General features: G+C 46.4%; 1 protein-coding gene across 1 annotated transcript in view; it reads right to left on the bottom strand.

The window, feature by feature from the left end:
* The window catches only part of fbn1 (fibrillin 1), a 48,312-nt gene extending 35,863 nt beyond the window's left edge, over window positions 1–12,449 (bottom strand). Inside the window, exons 1-9 of the mRNA XM_040167956.2 lie at window positions 12,185–12,449; window positions 11,653–11,916; window positions 10,199–10,281; window positions 9,033–9,131; window positions 8,288–8,383; window positions 7,606–7,701; window positions 2,521–2,718; window positions 1,594–1,719; window positions 287–412 (exon numbers count right to left, since the gene is read on the bottom strand). Of these exons, the coding sequence (XP_040023890.1) occupies window positions 287–412; window positions 1,594–1,719; window positions 2,521–2,718; window positions 7,606–7,701; window positions 8,288–8,383; window positions 9,033–9,131; window positions 10,199–10,281; window positions 11,653–11,843 (1,015 nt within the window). The 5' untranslated portion in view covers window positions 11,844–11,916; window positions 12,185–12,449. The remainder of the gene's footprint in view (window positions 1–286; window positions 413–1,593; window positions 1,720–2,520; window positions 2,719–7,605; window positions 7,702–8,287; window positions 8,384–9,032; window positions 9,132–10,198; window positions 10,282–11,652; window positions 11,917–12,184) is intronic.
* Window positions 12,450–15,043: the final 2,594 nt, after the last annotated feature.

Below are 15,043 nucleotides of genomic sequence, written 5' to 3' on the forward strand. Positions count from 1 at the left end.
TGTTTCGGGTCAAACTAAGCTGAACCCGCAAGCTTAACAGGCTTTTCGGGTGATTGCGTGCGTGTATATGTGTGCGTGTGGGACTGTTATCAACCCCCCCCCCCCCCCCCCCCCCCGGCATGCACACGCCGATAGAAAGACGCACACACAGTGTAACGTACGGGAGGAGGCTTACAGGAGTTCACTTGGTCCTCCCAGCATTTCTGCTCCTCAGATTAAGAAACAAAGTGAGTCCGGTACCAGTTGGAACGTTGGACAGATTTTTGAGGAGCGCCGGACGGCTCACCTATACACCTGGATCCATCCGAGGAGGTGTAATATCCCTGGGGACACTTGCAGAAGTAGCTGCCGGCAGTGTTGGAGCATTCGCCTACACCACAGAGACCTGGAATGTTTGAACACTCGTCCAGATCTGCAAAAAGGAGAGGAGAGGAAAGGAGATGACGGAGGAGAGGAGAGAAGGAAATGAACAAAAACATTTCAGATCCCTTCCTGTTTGTAAAAAAAAAAAAAAAGAAAGAAAACGGCACAGTGATCTTAACTTTCGATGAAAGAGATTCACATTAAATGTGAATGCTTTCAAAAGGGACTTGAGCACATGTTGGCAGGAACAATGGAAATAAGGCATTGTCGCAGGATATTAAACCCAGGGGCCTCTGTAGCTGCTCATCTGTTAGCACCGTTGCACAAAGCCTGTGTAGAAATACGCTGTAACTTTGAACAGTTGAGAATATTTTTTAGACCATCCAGAAGTTTTCCGGTAATTATTTCTGGGCATGAAATAGCACATATTTTACTCTGCAAATGAGCCTGCTCAGCCTGTTCAACTAAAGTCAAACTCGGTCTGGAAAGTGTCATACTCGGGTCTTAATTAGCCAACCATTTTACACAAGCAAACGGTGGGTCTTAACGTGCTAGATGTGGTGCAGAGTGAGGCCCCCCTTTAAAACTAAGAACAGATCTGTGATCTAATAATTATTTAAGCCAGTGTGAAGTTGTTCATTAGGTCTCTTGAATCATATCATACATTGACACACCCGCTGAGTAGATTTACTAAAATGCCAAATAGTATGGAGACAAGTCAGGGAAGCGACTCTGAAATGTGTATTTCACAGCACTATTTACATTTACTAACATAAACTACTGATCGGACCAGACCAAATAAGGTTAGAACAGTAAAACCCTTGAGCGTTTCTACTGCTTATCATCACTCTATTCTTATGAGGAAAGAAAGTATCGTTTCAAAAGTTACAGTCTTGTATAGCGGAGGATAAGCCTCTTTCAAGCCTCACAATTAAGCGTTAAACAGGATTACCAAGAAAAATCTGGGTGCTGCCTTGGTTTAATTAAACGTGTTTCAAGGGAAGGGCGAAGTGGCTTATGTGTGGTCTTTCCCCACAGAGTAATAATCAGAATACCGCAGCTGAGGTGAAGCTAACCACATCTAGACGGATGTGGCTTTTAACTCTACTTTCACACTGTTAACAAGGAGCTTTTAAAATAATTCATCTTAGCCTGCCCTGTCATTCAAGCACACTCTGAGAGTCAGACGTTTCACAGTTTTATATGTATGGCTGCCCGCTTGATTCCTACCATCACATTTCTGTGAGACCTCGTTGAACTTGTGCCCAGCGGGGCATTTACACTCAAAGGACCCCACTGTGTTGATACAGTTTCCTCCTTCACAGATGCCAGGGATGGCCTGGCACTCGTCCACATCTGTACATACAAAGCATACAGTTAATTCACACTGCAGCACGTGGGCACACGTCGCTTGGATGTACAAAAGGAGGAAAATGATAGAGATGATACAAAATGAGCACACACAAGGACTAACATTAACACGTCTGGAGGTGCCTGGAGTGAAACTGGGTGGGTTTTAAGAGTCCGGCTCTGACATTACTGTGACGAGGGAAAAGAGAACGAGAGGGAGCGAGAGGAATGTCTCCTACGGGAGGAACATAATTCAAAAAGTAGTATTGGAAAGAGATTTGACACTATGCCGTTATTAAAAAGTTGAATTTAAACCACCGGATCAGTCAATCAACCTGTCCATCCAATAACTTGTGTGAGTTGCATTGATTGGATGAATACGACGGAATTAAATGTAGGTCTCTGTAGGCTGTGACCTGATGCAGTCCCTCCTCGCTCGGGTCCGCCCCCCCTGCAGAGGTTCTGCTATGTTGGTTCTGTGGCAGACAGGCAGAGGGCCGTCTTACCATAAATGAGCTCTCCCACGTGGCACCGCCACTGACCCGTGTTACTGACTCTGACAGCCGCGCACACAGCGGGTGTCTGCGGGCATTCCATGCACATGTGGGAGGCACTGCCACCCACCCCAATTTAACCCAATTAGAACTAATCCTCTGCAGGGGGAGGGAGGGGGGCAAACGCCGGACGGTGAGGGAGAAGGAGTTAAAACGGCTGGGGATGGAAGCGGCACTTTACCTGGAGGAAAGGAGCGGGGGAGGGCGAGAGAGACAGAAAAGGAGAGGGGGATGATGAGGAACAGACTCTTACCTTGGCACGCCCCGGTGCGGTGGTTTGGTATGAACCCTCTGCGGCAGGGCTGAGGCTGGGCCGGGCACATCTCGCAGGGGTGACCCCAAGCCCGTCCCACTGTGGCGCAGCACAAAGTCTTTGTGCACACGATGCCTGTGAGCTGGCCCTGACACATCTGGTTGTGCACCGAGGCGAAGCACGGCCCGGTGCGGTAGTCTGCAGAGGGCGAAGCAAGAGCTTGTTTTTGTGGAAACTTGGATTTGTTTTCGTTTTTTGTTTCTAGTATAAATGCGACGCAAAACAGCAACGTTTTGTGTCCTGTTTTGCACATACAGAAAAAAAAAACCTTCCATTGGTTAAAGTCTGTTGGATTAAAAAAAAAGTACAACTTTGAGTTGTGACGAAGACGTTTATATTCCGGAAAAACCTGGAAGCTGAAGTTGAATCTGTGAGTGAATAACTTATATCTGGCGTACATGAAAAAGAAACGTTCAAACTGAATGCAATTTTGTGTGACATCTACAACTCCCTTACAGCGCAAGTGATGAAAGGTCTGCAGAGCGGACAGTAACACACTCCATAAAGAATGCATTGTCTGCTCCTGGCATTTTAATCGGTCTGGCTCTCAGGTGCATTGAATGTGCATGTGTGTGTGTGTGTGTGTGTGTGTGTGTGTGTATGTGTATGTGATAGAGAAAAGCACAGATAGGGACGGAGTCTGGAAAAGCTTTTAAAGTTATGTGGGGGGATGTGGAGAGTAAAAGACACAGGCTAGAAGAAACAATAAAAAAAACAGTGTGGTGCACCCAACATATGATCATCGGTTCTGTAGTCGCTTGTAATGTGTGTGATAAAATATCACGTAGCAACAGTTGAGTGTGCTGCTTTTTCTCATTTTTCTACACACACACAATCCAGGGAATTGACCGTCCCTGATCAGCCAGCAGTGGCTGATTGACGGAGCTCGGCTCATAATAAACGTGCAGCTCAAGTGTGTAAAGAAAGCCCCTTCGTCAAGATTCTTAACCTCATCTCCCCTCCAAACGGGTTTATTCCTCATTCCTTTGATCCCTCCCTGGCACGCATTCACCTTCTCACCACCCCGTCCTGCAAATTCCCCACGGATTTACCGAAATCGCCCAACCTTATCAGGTGAGCGTTTGGGGAGACCGGCGAAACAGAGATAGAGGGGCGGAGAAGAAAGAGAGGGTGAAAAAATCCGTCCCTCCCTTCGCGGACGAACCTGGCCGAAATCCAGAAGCGAAAATCATTTCCACATTTCACGGGCAGACAACAGACGGCGAGAGGAAAGAGGGAGAGACCAGTTCCAACGGCGCAGTCGTTTAAAACAAACGAGACATTGTGCGTTTCCCGTGCGGACGGGGGCCCGGCCCAGATCCGTCACGTGCACCACGGCCTCCGCGCTCTCTCTCTCCGCCTCTGGCACCGGAGCTGTGTGGAACAGAACTGGGTCATCTCTGCTTCTCTTTCCCCACTCCCTCCTGCTCCGGCTCTACAGGGGACCGAGTGCTTGTAATCATTAGTCTACTTCTCTGTTCACCCAGCGGAGGAATGCACATTTACCAGAAAGTGGGTACATCAAGCTAAACTGAACTCAGATCGTAATGCATCATAACAGAATTAACGGAACCAATCTAAAAAATATAAATCAGTCGGCCGGAACAGCTAGAACATTTGAGAATTATTTATTATATATATTTGAGAGTTATATAAGAAGATTGATAGCTCGGCACAAAGTCCCCTTTAAACCTGCAACATGTTGTTTTAAACAGATTAAACAAACAAAGTAAAGTTCATTTCTGCTAATAAGTTTGCTGGTAATCAGACTTACAGTCAGTTACTTTCAAGTCATTAGCCAGTCGTTGCTAAACTAAGCTGCATATCTAACAGACAGGTATGAGAGTGGCGTCATTCTTCATTGCATTTCCCCAAATGTACTATTTCATCAGTCATTAGTAACAGAATTGGTATCCACTTTAGTCCGCTTGTAGTAACTAATGCTAAAGCTTTTCTAAAGAAAACAAACCCAACCAGCTGCACGGGCATCTTCCGTATTCACACAAAGCCCAAACGATGCGCCTCACCTCCAACCACAAGGCAAAGCACCGCAGAGGAAAAAAGAGATAACAGGAGCTATGGAAAGTTTTTACATGGCGCCTGCATAAGTACAGCAGACTGTGTAAAGAACTCAAGTTTCTCTTTTCATCAGATTACAGTTTATGTGTTATTACGGTCGGGCCGCCACACATAATTCATCTGACATAAAACCTAAAAAAAACACAAAGATCTGAGCATGAAATAAAGCAAACACAAGTGCAGCACTTAAACAGTCAGCTGAGGTAAACAGGGAGAGGCGGACAGCTGTGGGGTGAAAGTGTTGTCATTTCATCTGTCATCTCACTGTCTCTCTGTGAACTGCATACGTTTGGCGGATCCACCCACGTCCTGTACATCTGGGAGCAATCGCACATGTTCACACACAAACGCACACAGAACGTAAGCCAATGTCCCAGCCCCTCATCCGCAGTCTAGCCAGAGATGATCTCAACAGACCAAAACTTACAAAAATGCCGCTGCTTGTTTTTTTTTGCGTTGTTGCTCTACTTTTGAAAAAAAACGTGTTTTGCAAAATGACGGTAGTCGCCTCAGTAAAAGTGCACCTCGTTAGGCAGGCGGATAGTTTGCTTTGACGCTCATTAGCGCGCAATTTCACGTCAGTGCAGGAGTTCAAGTTAATTTTGGGCCATGATATAAATGCTGGCTTCCACAATGACCGTGGAGTTTATGCACAGCAACGGCCGTGGTGTGGACAGGAGGGAAGCCTGCAGGGAAGTGGGTCAAAAGAGCTTCCTGGATGAACTCCAAAAGGGTTGTACACACACGCAAACACACACTAAAGTCCATCCATCCTTTCCACGTCCACCCTCCTCCATTCTACCTCCTCTAAGACGGTGGGCAGACTTTATGCATATGCTTTCGTGTGTGCATGTTTGCCTGCGTTTTCCACACACTATTGGCCCGTCAGCAGACTCCTCCATCCTCCTGGGACTAACAAGTTTGAGCGCGCGCTCAAAGACACGCGCACAGACACACACACACACACACACTCGGTTATCTATCTACTGAGATTTTCATTCAGCTAGAGCGCTGCCTGATGGGGGAAAGTCAGGGAGGCATTAAGAGACAAGAGAGCCCCTCAGCTGACTGCCCGGCCTCCCTGTTGTGCTCACTGACTGCTGACTTATCGACTGAGTGACTCACCTGTTATCGCTTTTCACCACCGTCCCAAAAGAACTGGCCGGCGTCACGGCGAACAGCTCAAATTTATTGCTCCGGCAGCTAAACGACCCTGAAGGCGGGAGCAGGGAGCCCTGCGTGCGATCGGCAGCAGTGCGGCTGGAACTCACCAGTCCCACATTCCGACCTAAATCACATTTGTGACCAACAAAGAAACGCGTTGATGTGCCAGGCGGCCTTTTCACTGCAGTCAGGCTGCGCCTGGCGGCGGCGGCGGCACCAAGTCGCTTTGACGCACAGCTCAAAGTCGCACAGCTCCGGAGTGGTGATGTGTTCACGCTGAGCCCTGATTGCACCAAGATTGCTTCCACATTCTAGAGAAACCTCCTGATTGCAGCGACTTCTCCCCTGGTCACATCACGTGGTTGCAGAAAAGCTTTTGCTTTTGTAAGTGTGATAAGATCAGGCCGTAATGTCGGGCACGGTTCTGTAAATTGCATCAAAAACAGCGTGGCGTTGTGCATGTGTGAACACATGTACGTCATGCATGCGCTTCTGGGAGAGAATGATTTCCCCTTTGGAGGTGATACTAGCCAAGGAAATTCCAACGAAAGTAACCAAACCCAAAACGCCACTGTATCCGATGGCGTTCTTTCACCACCTCTCTTAGAGCAACAAAATGCAAGATGAAGGACCAAAAAACTGACCAATTTAGACTCAGTGAAGTTAACTGTTGCCCATCAAAAGTCCCCAAATCCAAATCCATGAAATCTTCAAATAGCATCAAAACTCATAAATATTGATCGTATAAATTTAATGATAACATGAAACAGAATAAAACAGCAGATCCTCACTTTTGAAAAGCTCTCTAGATATATTCAGCACATCGAACTGTCAAGATGAAGTTGGTTGCCAAGCCGTTGTTTCCAGATAATCACACACACACACACACACACACACTCAACAAAACGTCTGCCTGTTCCAATCAACAGAACAGAACAACACCATCACTGTAGCAAACAGGGAACAACTATTCAAAAAGCAGCAGACGGTGACTGGCCAGTTTGCATGCTTGTCACCTTACAAGACAAACTATGCGGCCGTATCTTTTGCACGTGCACCAGAAAACACATCGCACAACACAACGGCGTTTCTTGTGTTCCCCCCGAAAAGCATACTGCCGAACTGGAATTCCTCAGCAGTCTCAGAAGCACTTTGGCCAATCTTCCACAGGAAAGAGTGGAAACCAAAGTCCCAACATGTAATGGTGTGCTTCAGCAGATAAGACCTGGCTCCAACCCACCAGGCAACCGAACGCAGCCTTATTAGCTGCACGCGAAAGTAAACTGAAGCACCGATTCCGATCCAGACCCGACAGACTCTGAAGCACGGCCTCGTCGGAGAGGGACGTTGCTAACTAGGAGCTTTGCCGGCAATCTAAATATTAGCTTTACAAGGTCCCATCTTTGACCTCCACAGGTCATCGCCGCCACAGACCCCGGGCGCAGACACAGCGGAGGCCGCCCTCGGGTTTGCGTGCGCTTGTATACTTTGGGAGCTTTTGCTTTCGTGTGCAAGAGAGCGACCGCAGGAGGTTGGGAGGTCTTCAGTTAACAAACAGCGCGTATTTAGAAAGACGTTACATTCCCCAGAGCGTTGTTTAGGAACAGATGTGGAAAATCGTTTTCATTTCCGAGCTCAAGCTTTGACATGCAAATAAACCATCAACCGTCCACATTATTGGTGCTGGTGGCACAAGTTCAATTGCCGTCCATTCCCGGCGAGAATGTAAAGCATAGAGACAGTGTGGGCAATGCAGAGCACCGCGAGCGTGGCGCCCGTTACCTCGTTCGCACTGGGCGCCGGTGAAGCCGTAGGTACATACACATCTGTTGGGGCCCACGCAGCGTCCTCCGTTGAGACAACCGTTTTCACAGACCGCTGGAGAAGAAAAGAGAGGAAAACAAGCAATGACACGACGACTAGGACGAGGAGGGATTCTCGGGATATTTTTGGTTTCCAGACTTTGGGTCTCATAGGCCGTCGTTTTTATTGGTTGTGCTAACAGTGCCGTCCCGAAATGACTTCCAGGACGACGCGGCTAAAAGGGAGTCAGATGGCAGAAACAAAACGGAGCAGCCGTTGATTGGACCAGCCACAGACAAGCGGAGAATGCTGGCAATTATCCGTCATTACAAAGGACAACAGCACACACGACCACAGAACGCATGCAAGTTGAATCACGAACATGATCTGCACACAGCACCAGATGTTTGACAGAGTTTTGATTGATCATTTTACAGTTTGACTTTGTTTTCTCTTCCAAAAAGGTCTGACTTTGGGTCTGAATGCGCTCTCTGCTCTGCCCGTTTGTTCCAGAGATGTGGCCAGTCTGCGAAAGGCGTGGGAGGAATTGAGTGCGATTCAACTCCTCTTTGTTTCAATCTAACGTGTCGATTTTAAAACATGCTGCCAATGTTAAAGTGTGTCACAGTGGGTTTTGTCGTGTTTTCTGGATGATCCTTACGTTGACCGCAGTGGTTTCCCACGTAGCCTTTCTGACACTGGCAGTTGTCCTCGGCACACGAGCCCCCGTTCATACACCGAACGTTACAGTGCTGGACTGTGGGCACAACGGCACATACACACACAAACAGACATTTGCAAAAGTCAACAAACTAAACAGAATACCCTCTGAACTGCAAAATCATGCTCAGATATTTCCTAGAAAGTCACGGCGTGCAAAGAGATAAGTACATCGAGAGCTGCAAGAAGAGCAACATGGAGGAGATGTTGACTGTGGACGTCTTCCAAAGCACACACGCACACGCCCGAAGGACTCACACACGCACACACCCCGCGAGATTGGCCGCTATTTGCAAGAACGTGATTGCAACATAGATATATATATATATATATTTAATTGCTTGACACATTTTCATGGCATGCTTTTTTGGCTTAGTATCTCATATTTCTGTACCAAAAGTTAGTGCTCTTTTAGTTTAAGGATCCTGAAGAGATCTGAGCCAATTGCAACCTCTTTCATTTCATGCCACGGAGGATAAGATATGACAAGACATCACTGCCAGACATTGTTCTTACTGCACGGTAAAATGGTTGTTCTTTCGACGGCAGATCATTACATTAATCTAAGCCAAATATCAGTGAACATCTCTGTGTATGCCAACTATATTATAAAAACCCATGAAGCATATGATAGCAAGCTTCAAAGGAGTCCACTCCGTGGGAAAGGGAAGGAACTGTTTAACAACCTGACTTGGATCCACAGGATGGGGCGATCTGGCCGTTGGGGCAGGTGCACATGTTGGGTCTGGAGCAGAAACCATCTCCACATGTACTCCGGCAGATCGCTGCAAAGGAGAACATGACACTCGGTCAAACATAACAAACTTCCTTTGTCAGGTACAAGGTAAAATAACACTGCAATGCTCACTTTATGGTGCAAAATCTATTTGCCTGTCAGTCTGTCCCCTGCTGGTTTTCTGCATGGTTTGAGTTATTAAGCACATTTTGCAACAACGTTAAGTTATTTTCCTCTTTGATTTTTGTCAGGATAAATGTCTACCAGCGTGTGTTTGCGGTTGGCGCAGGCTGTTTTTTTTCGCTCATTTGTTCTCTTTCCCACAGATTGTTGTTGGCATTGTCCCCCGAACCGAGCTCCCATCAGGTAGAGTCGGGCCACTGACCCCTAAGTCCCTGAACCCCACTGCTAAACAATGTCGTTAGAGAGAGCCGCGACAGGCATCCGGCATGCCGACCCGCCAGACTGCAATCAAACAACTCTACAGCCTCTCAGGGCTTCCTGTCTACTGGGAGGGGGAGAGAGAGAGGTAGAGAGAGAGAGAGAGAGAGAGAGAGGTAGAGAGAGAGAGTGGGTGGGAGGAAATACAAGGAGAACAGAAACCACTGCCAAAATTCCAGAGGACATTGACCAATTCCCACTTGGTTACATCATGTTACCGGCTTCTTGTGTTCATTAACCCAACCAAAAAGGTAATCAACACCTTCAAGTGTTTGGCTTGTACGCAAGTTAAGTCCAGTTAAAGGGCCTCATTAATTAGGCAACTGACACTGAAATGATTTAACATCATTGTTATTATGACTTATTGATAATCGATCCAATCTAATGATGATCTAAACTAAAGGAGACAAAACTGAACCTGAAAGCAACAACACTTGGTAAAATCGTCAACGTTCGTTACTTATGGTGTAACAAAATAAAAACACTAAAATGTTTTTTAACAAGAACTTTTCAAGTAATGTTCCACTTTGCATCCAAGATGTGTAACATTCTATGACCTCATAGCTCCGCATACAATGAGGCAGGGCGCTGCAATACGAAAATGTCACCGAGAGCTCAAAATTCCAACCTGACCGGAATTTACGACAAAACAGGAATAATGGAAGCGATACTCACGAACAATGCACTGGTTTCCTCCGGTCAGAGTCTTCCAGCCGGGGCAGCAGTAGGCGTTGTTCCGTGAGCCACACACATTTGGTCTGGGAAAGACGCGGCATCAGAATTAATGACCCAATATACTGTTCAGATCGCTCCAAAGTCAAGTCCATCCGATTCATGAAGGCCTAAACTTCCCCCATTGCGTGCTCAGCGCCGCATACCTCAAAATTCCATTGACGTTTCAGAGGATTGGACGAGGCCCCTTCCATGATACTGAAATATGTTCATGCACATACTTCCCACAGAGCCTACTTATGACACTCATTGCAGGTGTCATGAGTAGTGAGTATTTTACAAGAAAAAAAGTTATAAAATAAATTATACAGTATTATTTACTGCTGCTAGTGACACCGTGGATCCGTCTTGTGACCGGCTGTTGCGGTCCTGAGCCTTACGTTGGGAACCACCCGACTGGTGTTAAGGTGGGGGCTCCTTGCGGTGCTGTTGATACTTGAGGGCGCGACTGGGCACTTTTCCAATAAATAAATAATGTTGGTGAGAAGAATATTATGCTGCCCAAGATAACTGACGCACCTGCATAAAAAAAGGGGGGGGGGGGGGAACGTCTAAGTCATCCCGCCAGAGTTCTGCAATATGTCAAATGTGAATTGGTAAGCTTCCACTGGGCATGTTCTGACCCGGGGGGGTCAGTGTATACACTGTACAGAGTAACTGCAAACAGATTGAGGGGCAACACGAAGCCTGATGGATGTCTGGTTAAGTCAGCGTGACACAGAATGCCGCCCGTATGCACTTCCTTCCTCTGAAACCAGATGTTTTGATGAATTCTTTTCAAGCACGTCAAATAGGAATGCCTGCGGAGGATGCTCATTGAGCTGTCCACAGTTCGACCTTCATCAGCTGTTTGCTGTCATCGCTGGACACACACAAGTTCTTTCTTTTCTTCTCTTTTCCTCGCTCTCTCTCTCTGCGCATGCACACACATGCACACAACCTCTCCAGCGGTGACCCACTGTGTACAGCTGCAGATGTGATTTATCCACAACTGGGGTGTGGTGTTTTTGGCTGAAGGGATTAGACTGTTAGTCTCTCCCTCGCTCTCTCTCTCTCTCTCTCTCTGCCACAGCCACACACGACAAATGGCCTTCTTTGTCTGCAAGTAAATTATTTAATAAATTATAATTGCGGTCAGCAGGAATGTGATATTCTTGCCAGTATTTAATTGCGCGGAACTTCCCATCGCGGACAATGTCTCCCATGGGTCTCTGCGTGCCTGATTAAAAACCTTCAATGGTCATAAAAGAGTTTTACGCGAGCAGAACTGACACCTGCTGCAAAAGACACGTTAAGATACTCATTTAAATGAAAAGCTGCGTGTAACACATATAACTGGCGCACAGTGTTGGAATAGAAAAACGTTGAGAATTGGATTCACTCCGCATCGCATTTACCCTCTGAGGACGTCCGACCCTCCCCTCCTCTTGGCCCTGGTGGCTCGGGAGTCGGTCTGCTTGCTCATCGTCCCGCTGTCCTCGGTCTCCAACACCTCTGCGGCGTCTCCAAGCTCGGCGCAGAGCGACAGCAAGGCCACCAGAGCCACGGACAACTGCAGCAGCCGTCCTCCACGCTTACAATCCGGCATGTCCACTCCCAAACGCGCACAGCTCCAGTGCTCGGGAGAATAAAAGTATCCGACAAAAGGTCTGGAGTCAAAGCTGCAAAAAAAAAAAAAAAAAAAAAAAGAATAAAGAAAGTTACAAAGAAAAAAGAAGAGAAAAAAAAGTTTGGAAAAGACGCACAGGAGAGCGCAGAAGATGCTGCGCACAAAAATAAAAAAAACAACTCTGCTGCACTGATGGCTGCTGTGATATGGATTATAACATAATTAAGTTTTTAAAAAAGCATTCAGGTGATAGGCGCAAAAGCAAAGGCATGCAGTGTAGATCATGTGCAGAATTGCGCACGACTGAGTCGTTACTTTACCTCGTCTCCCGAACAGGAGATTCGCCTCCGACCCGACAGAGGACTACTTGACTCTTAACTTACAGGTACTGCGGAACACAAGTTAGAGGAAAAGTGCGGAGAAGGTGCTATAAATAGATGCGCATCGTAACTTCTGCAGTCTGCTGGTGTGCATCCAGTTGTGTGTTGACTTTGCATTCCAGAGGATGAGAATGGCAAAAACTCACTGTGTGTGTGTGTGTGTGTCTCTCTCTCTCTCTCTCTCCCTCTCTCTCTCTCTCAGCAGAGCTCTTTCCTCATCCCCTCAACTTTACCCAAACCTTTCTCTCTCTCTCTCTCTTTATTCCGCTGCTCTCGCGATACGAAAGCTTGAGTGGAAAAAAAAGAAAAAAGTTAAACTCAGGACCCTTCGCTCCAACTTCCAAACTTAAATCGATTTAACACAGAGCTTCTTATACAATCTATTGTGTCAAATATAGATTAGGAATAATCCGTTTTTTTAACAATACACTTGGCATAATTTTTTTTAAGGACTTGCAGTATAAAACCCTGCACTGTAAATTTTAATCTAGATTTACTGTCGACAGCTGAACTCAGTCTGAAAACAATGACAGATAATCTGTCAGTGGCTTCTACATAGACTTTAGTTCACAAAATCCCCATTTACAATCCTCCTCATCTAGTAGTGAATTATGTCCTGTGCATACACACACTGTGCATGCTGTGTGTTTTGAGGAATTTTGTCCACAGCAGTGATAGTTTTCACACACTGATTCATGTCTGCAGCCGCGGCCAGCAAACACAGACTGGGCCCGGCTCCACTCTCCAGTATACTATATCACCCCAAAGCTACATTGGTTTCCACTATCAGCTTTTTCCCCTTTTCCTTCTCCTCTTTATCATCCACATTCTCCTCTCACACGTGTTAGAATACGCCTCAACCTGCCTTTATTCACAGATTGTGTTGATTTAGCACAATTTCTTCTTTTTTTTTTTTTTTAAATAGTTTCGATCACAACAGAAGTAACACGAAACTTTGCTGCTGAAAGGCTGAGACAAAACATTGAATTTTCTCTTTCTGCTGAAGCACTCAGCTGTCACTCGGAACCGCAACACTAAGCTCTTCTGTCAAGAAAAAGGGTTGTGACCAACCGAAGCTGCTCCAACAGGCGTCACGACGTATCTAGTAATTCATCTGATGCAGAGGGAACTTTATATTCTATTAACTTCCACAACTTTTCTTCTCTTTTCCATCCTGTGACACCCAGGTCGAGGCACACGTCTCCACTGGCCCTCGCAGACATCTCCGGTTGGATGTCGGCCCACCACCTCAAACTTAGTCTCAACAATACTGCACTGCTTTTTGCCCGCCCTGGAAAGTCCGGCAGCCCTCTGCAAGGCCTCTCCATCCCTGCTGACGGGGCCACGTTTGCTCCTGAACGGAGCGCCGGGAGTCTTTGTCTGCCTCAAGACGGCTCGGGCAGCAACCACAGCCTGCGCTCATTTGTCTTCTTCTAATCACTGTCCTTGAAAAGCTTCACTTTCTCTAGAGCCACTGCAGCTCTGTCAGAAAACCTCCACCAAGATATTGGAGGCCGAACATCTTCAGTTTCACAAGTTTCCCTTTTCCTGGTGACCGCAGGCCCAGACCAGCACTAAAACAAGATACAGCTTTATGTGTAACCTCCACACCAGGTCTACTAAAACACATAAAGTGAATGTAAGGTTAACGACACGCGGCCCCTCGCCTGTCGCTCACTACTCCTGCATGGTTATGGAGCACGTGCACAAGAGCACCTGCGCTTCACGAGCCTCTTAAGGGTCGAGGTTCATGGTGTTCCCTCCAGCAACTGCATTGTTTCAATATTGACAAAAGTTTATGAACCATCAACCCAGTGTTGGAAGAAGTACTCTGACCTTCTACGTACGGTAAGTAAAACGTTACCACAGTGTGGAGTGGAAGTGCCTTCGAATCTGCAACACCCCCGTCCTCACATCTGGCAATTGTAAAAAGCACTCATGCAGAAAGGACGCGCCGCGAGATAAGAACGTCATTTGCAGTATTTAATGCTTTTTACAGTGGAGACAAAGATCCAGAGGAAAGGAGAAAAGGTTTCGAGTCAAGGAATGAGAGGCTTTGGGGGAGAGGCAGAGGGCAGAAGTGTCCACTTTTGATTGGTTTGTTTTGACAGTAAGACAGCCTCTCCCCGGTGTTTTGGAGCCTCCTCTCTCCCTCCCTCTCTGCATATAGCTGAGATCAACCTCTGGAACATAAGCGTGGCCTTGGTGTGAGACGAGGCTGAATAGCTGTGTGCTCGAGCGTGAAGCGGTCTGCGGCATGTTGGTGGGAGTCAGAGGCCGCTCACTGGCTTTGCTTTGACATCCTCGGTGTCGGCCGTTTGACGTGCTTCTATTACGGATGTTTCCTGCCTCAGTACATTCACCTATGTGCCGTATACTTAAAGCGACAGTTTTACATTCCGCCAAATATGCTTATTTGCATTTCTGCCGGGAGTTAAAAGTTAGCATGTTTATCTGGTGAACACGAAGCTACTGGATGTGTGCAAAAGCCGATAATGGAAAGAATAATTCAAACACCTTTAAATGTAAACCCAAAATTAAGTGCAATTAGCATTGATGCATAAGTTCAATATTATAAAATAAGTATTAATTGAATGGCAATTACATATATGTAACCAGTGCATTACCTAATCAATACGTTTGATTAAAGTAAGAACATTTGGGGAAATAAGCAGAGCTGTCAATCTTTTCTTACTTATTATTAAATCATACTACTTATTTTCCTAATGAATTTCATTCCAAGGGGGAATATTTGTACAACAATCAACAATCATGATAATTGAATAATCACAAAAAAGT

Source organism: Gasterosteus aculeatus, chromosome 12 (assembly GCF_964276395.1).
Source record: "Gasterosteus aculeatus chromosome 12, fGasAcu3.hap1.1, whole genome shotgun sequence".
NCBI lineage: Eukaryota > Metazoa > Chordata > Actinopteri > Perciformes > Gasterosteidae > Gasterosteus > Gasterosteus aculeatus.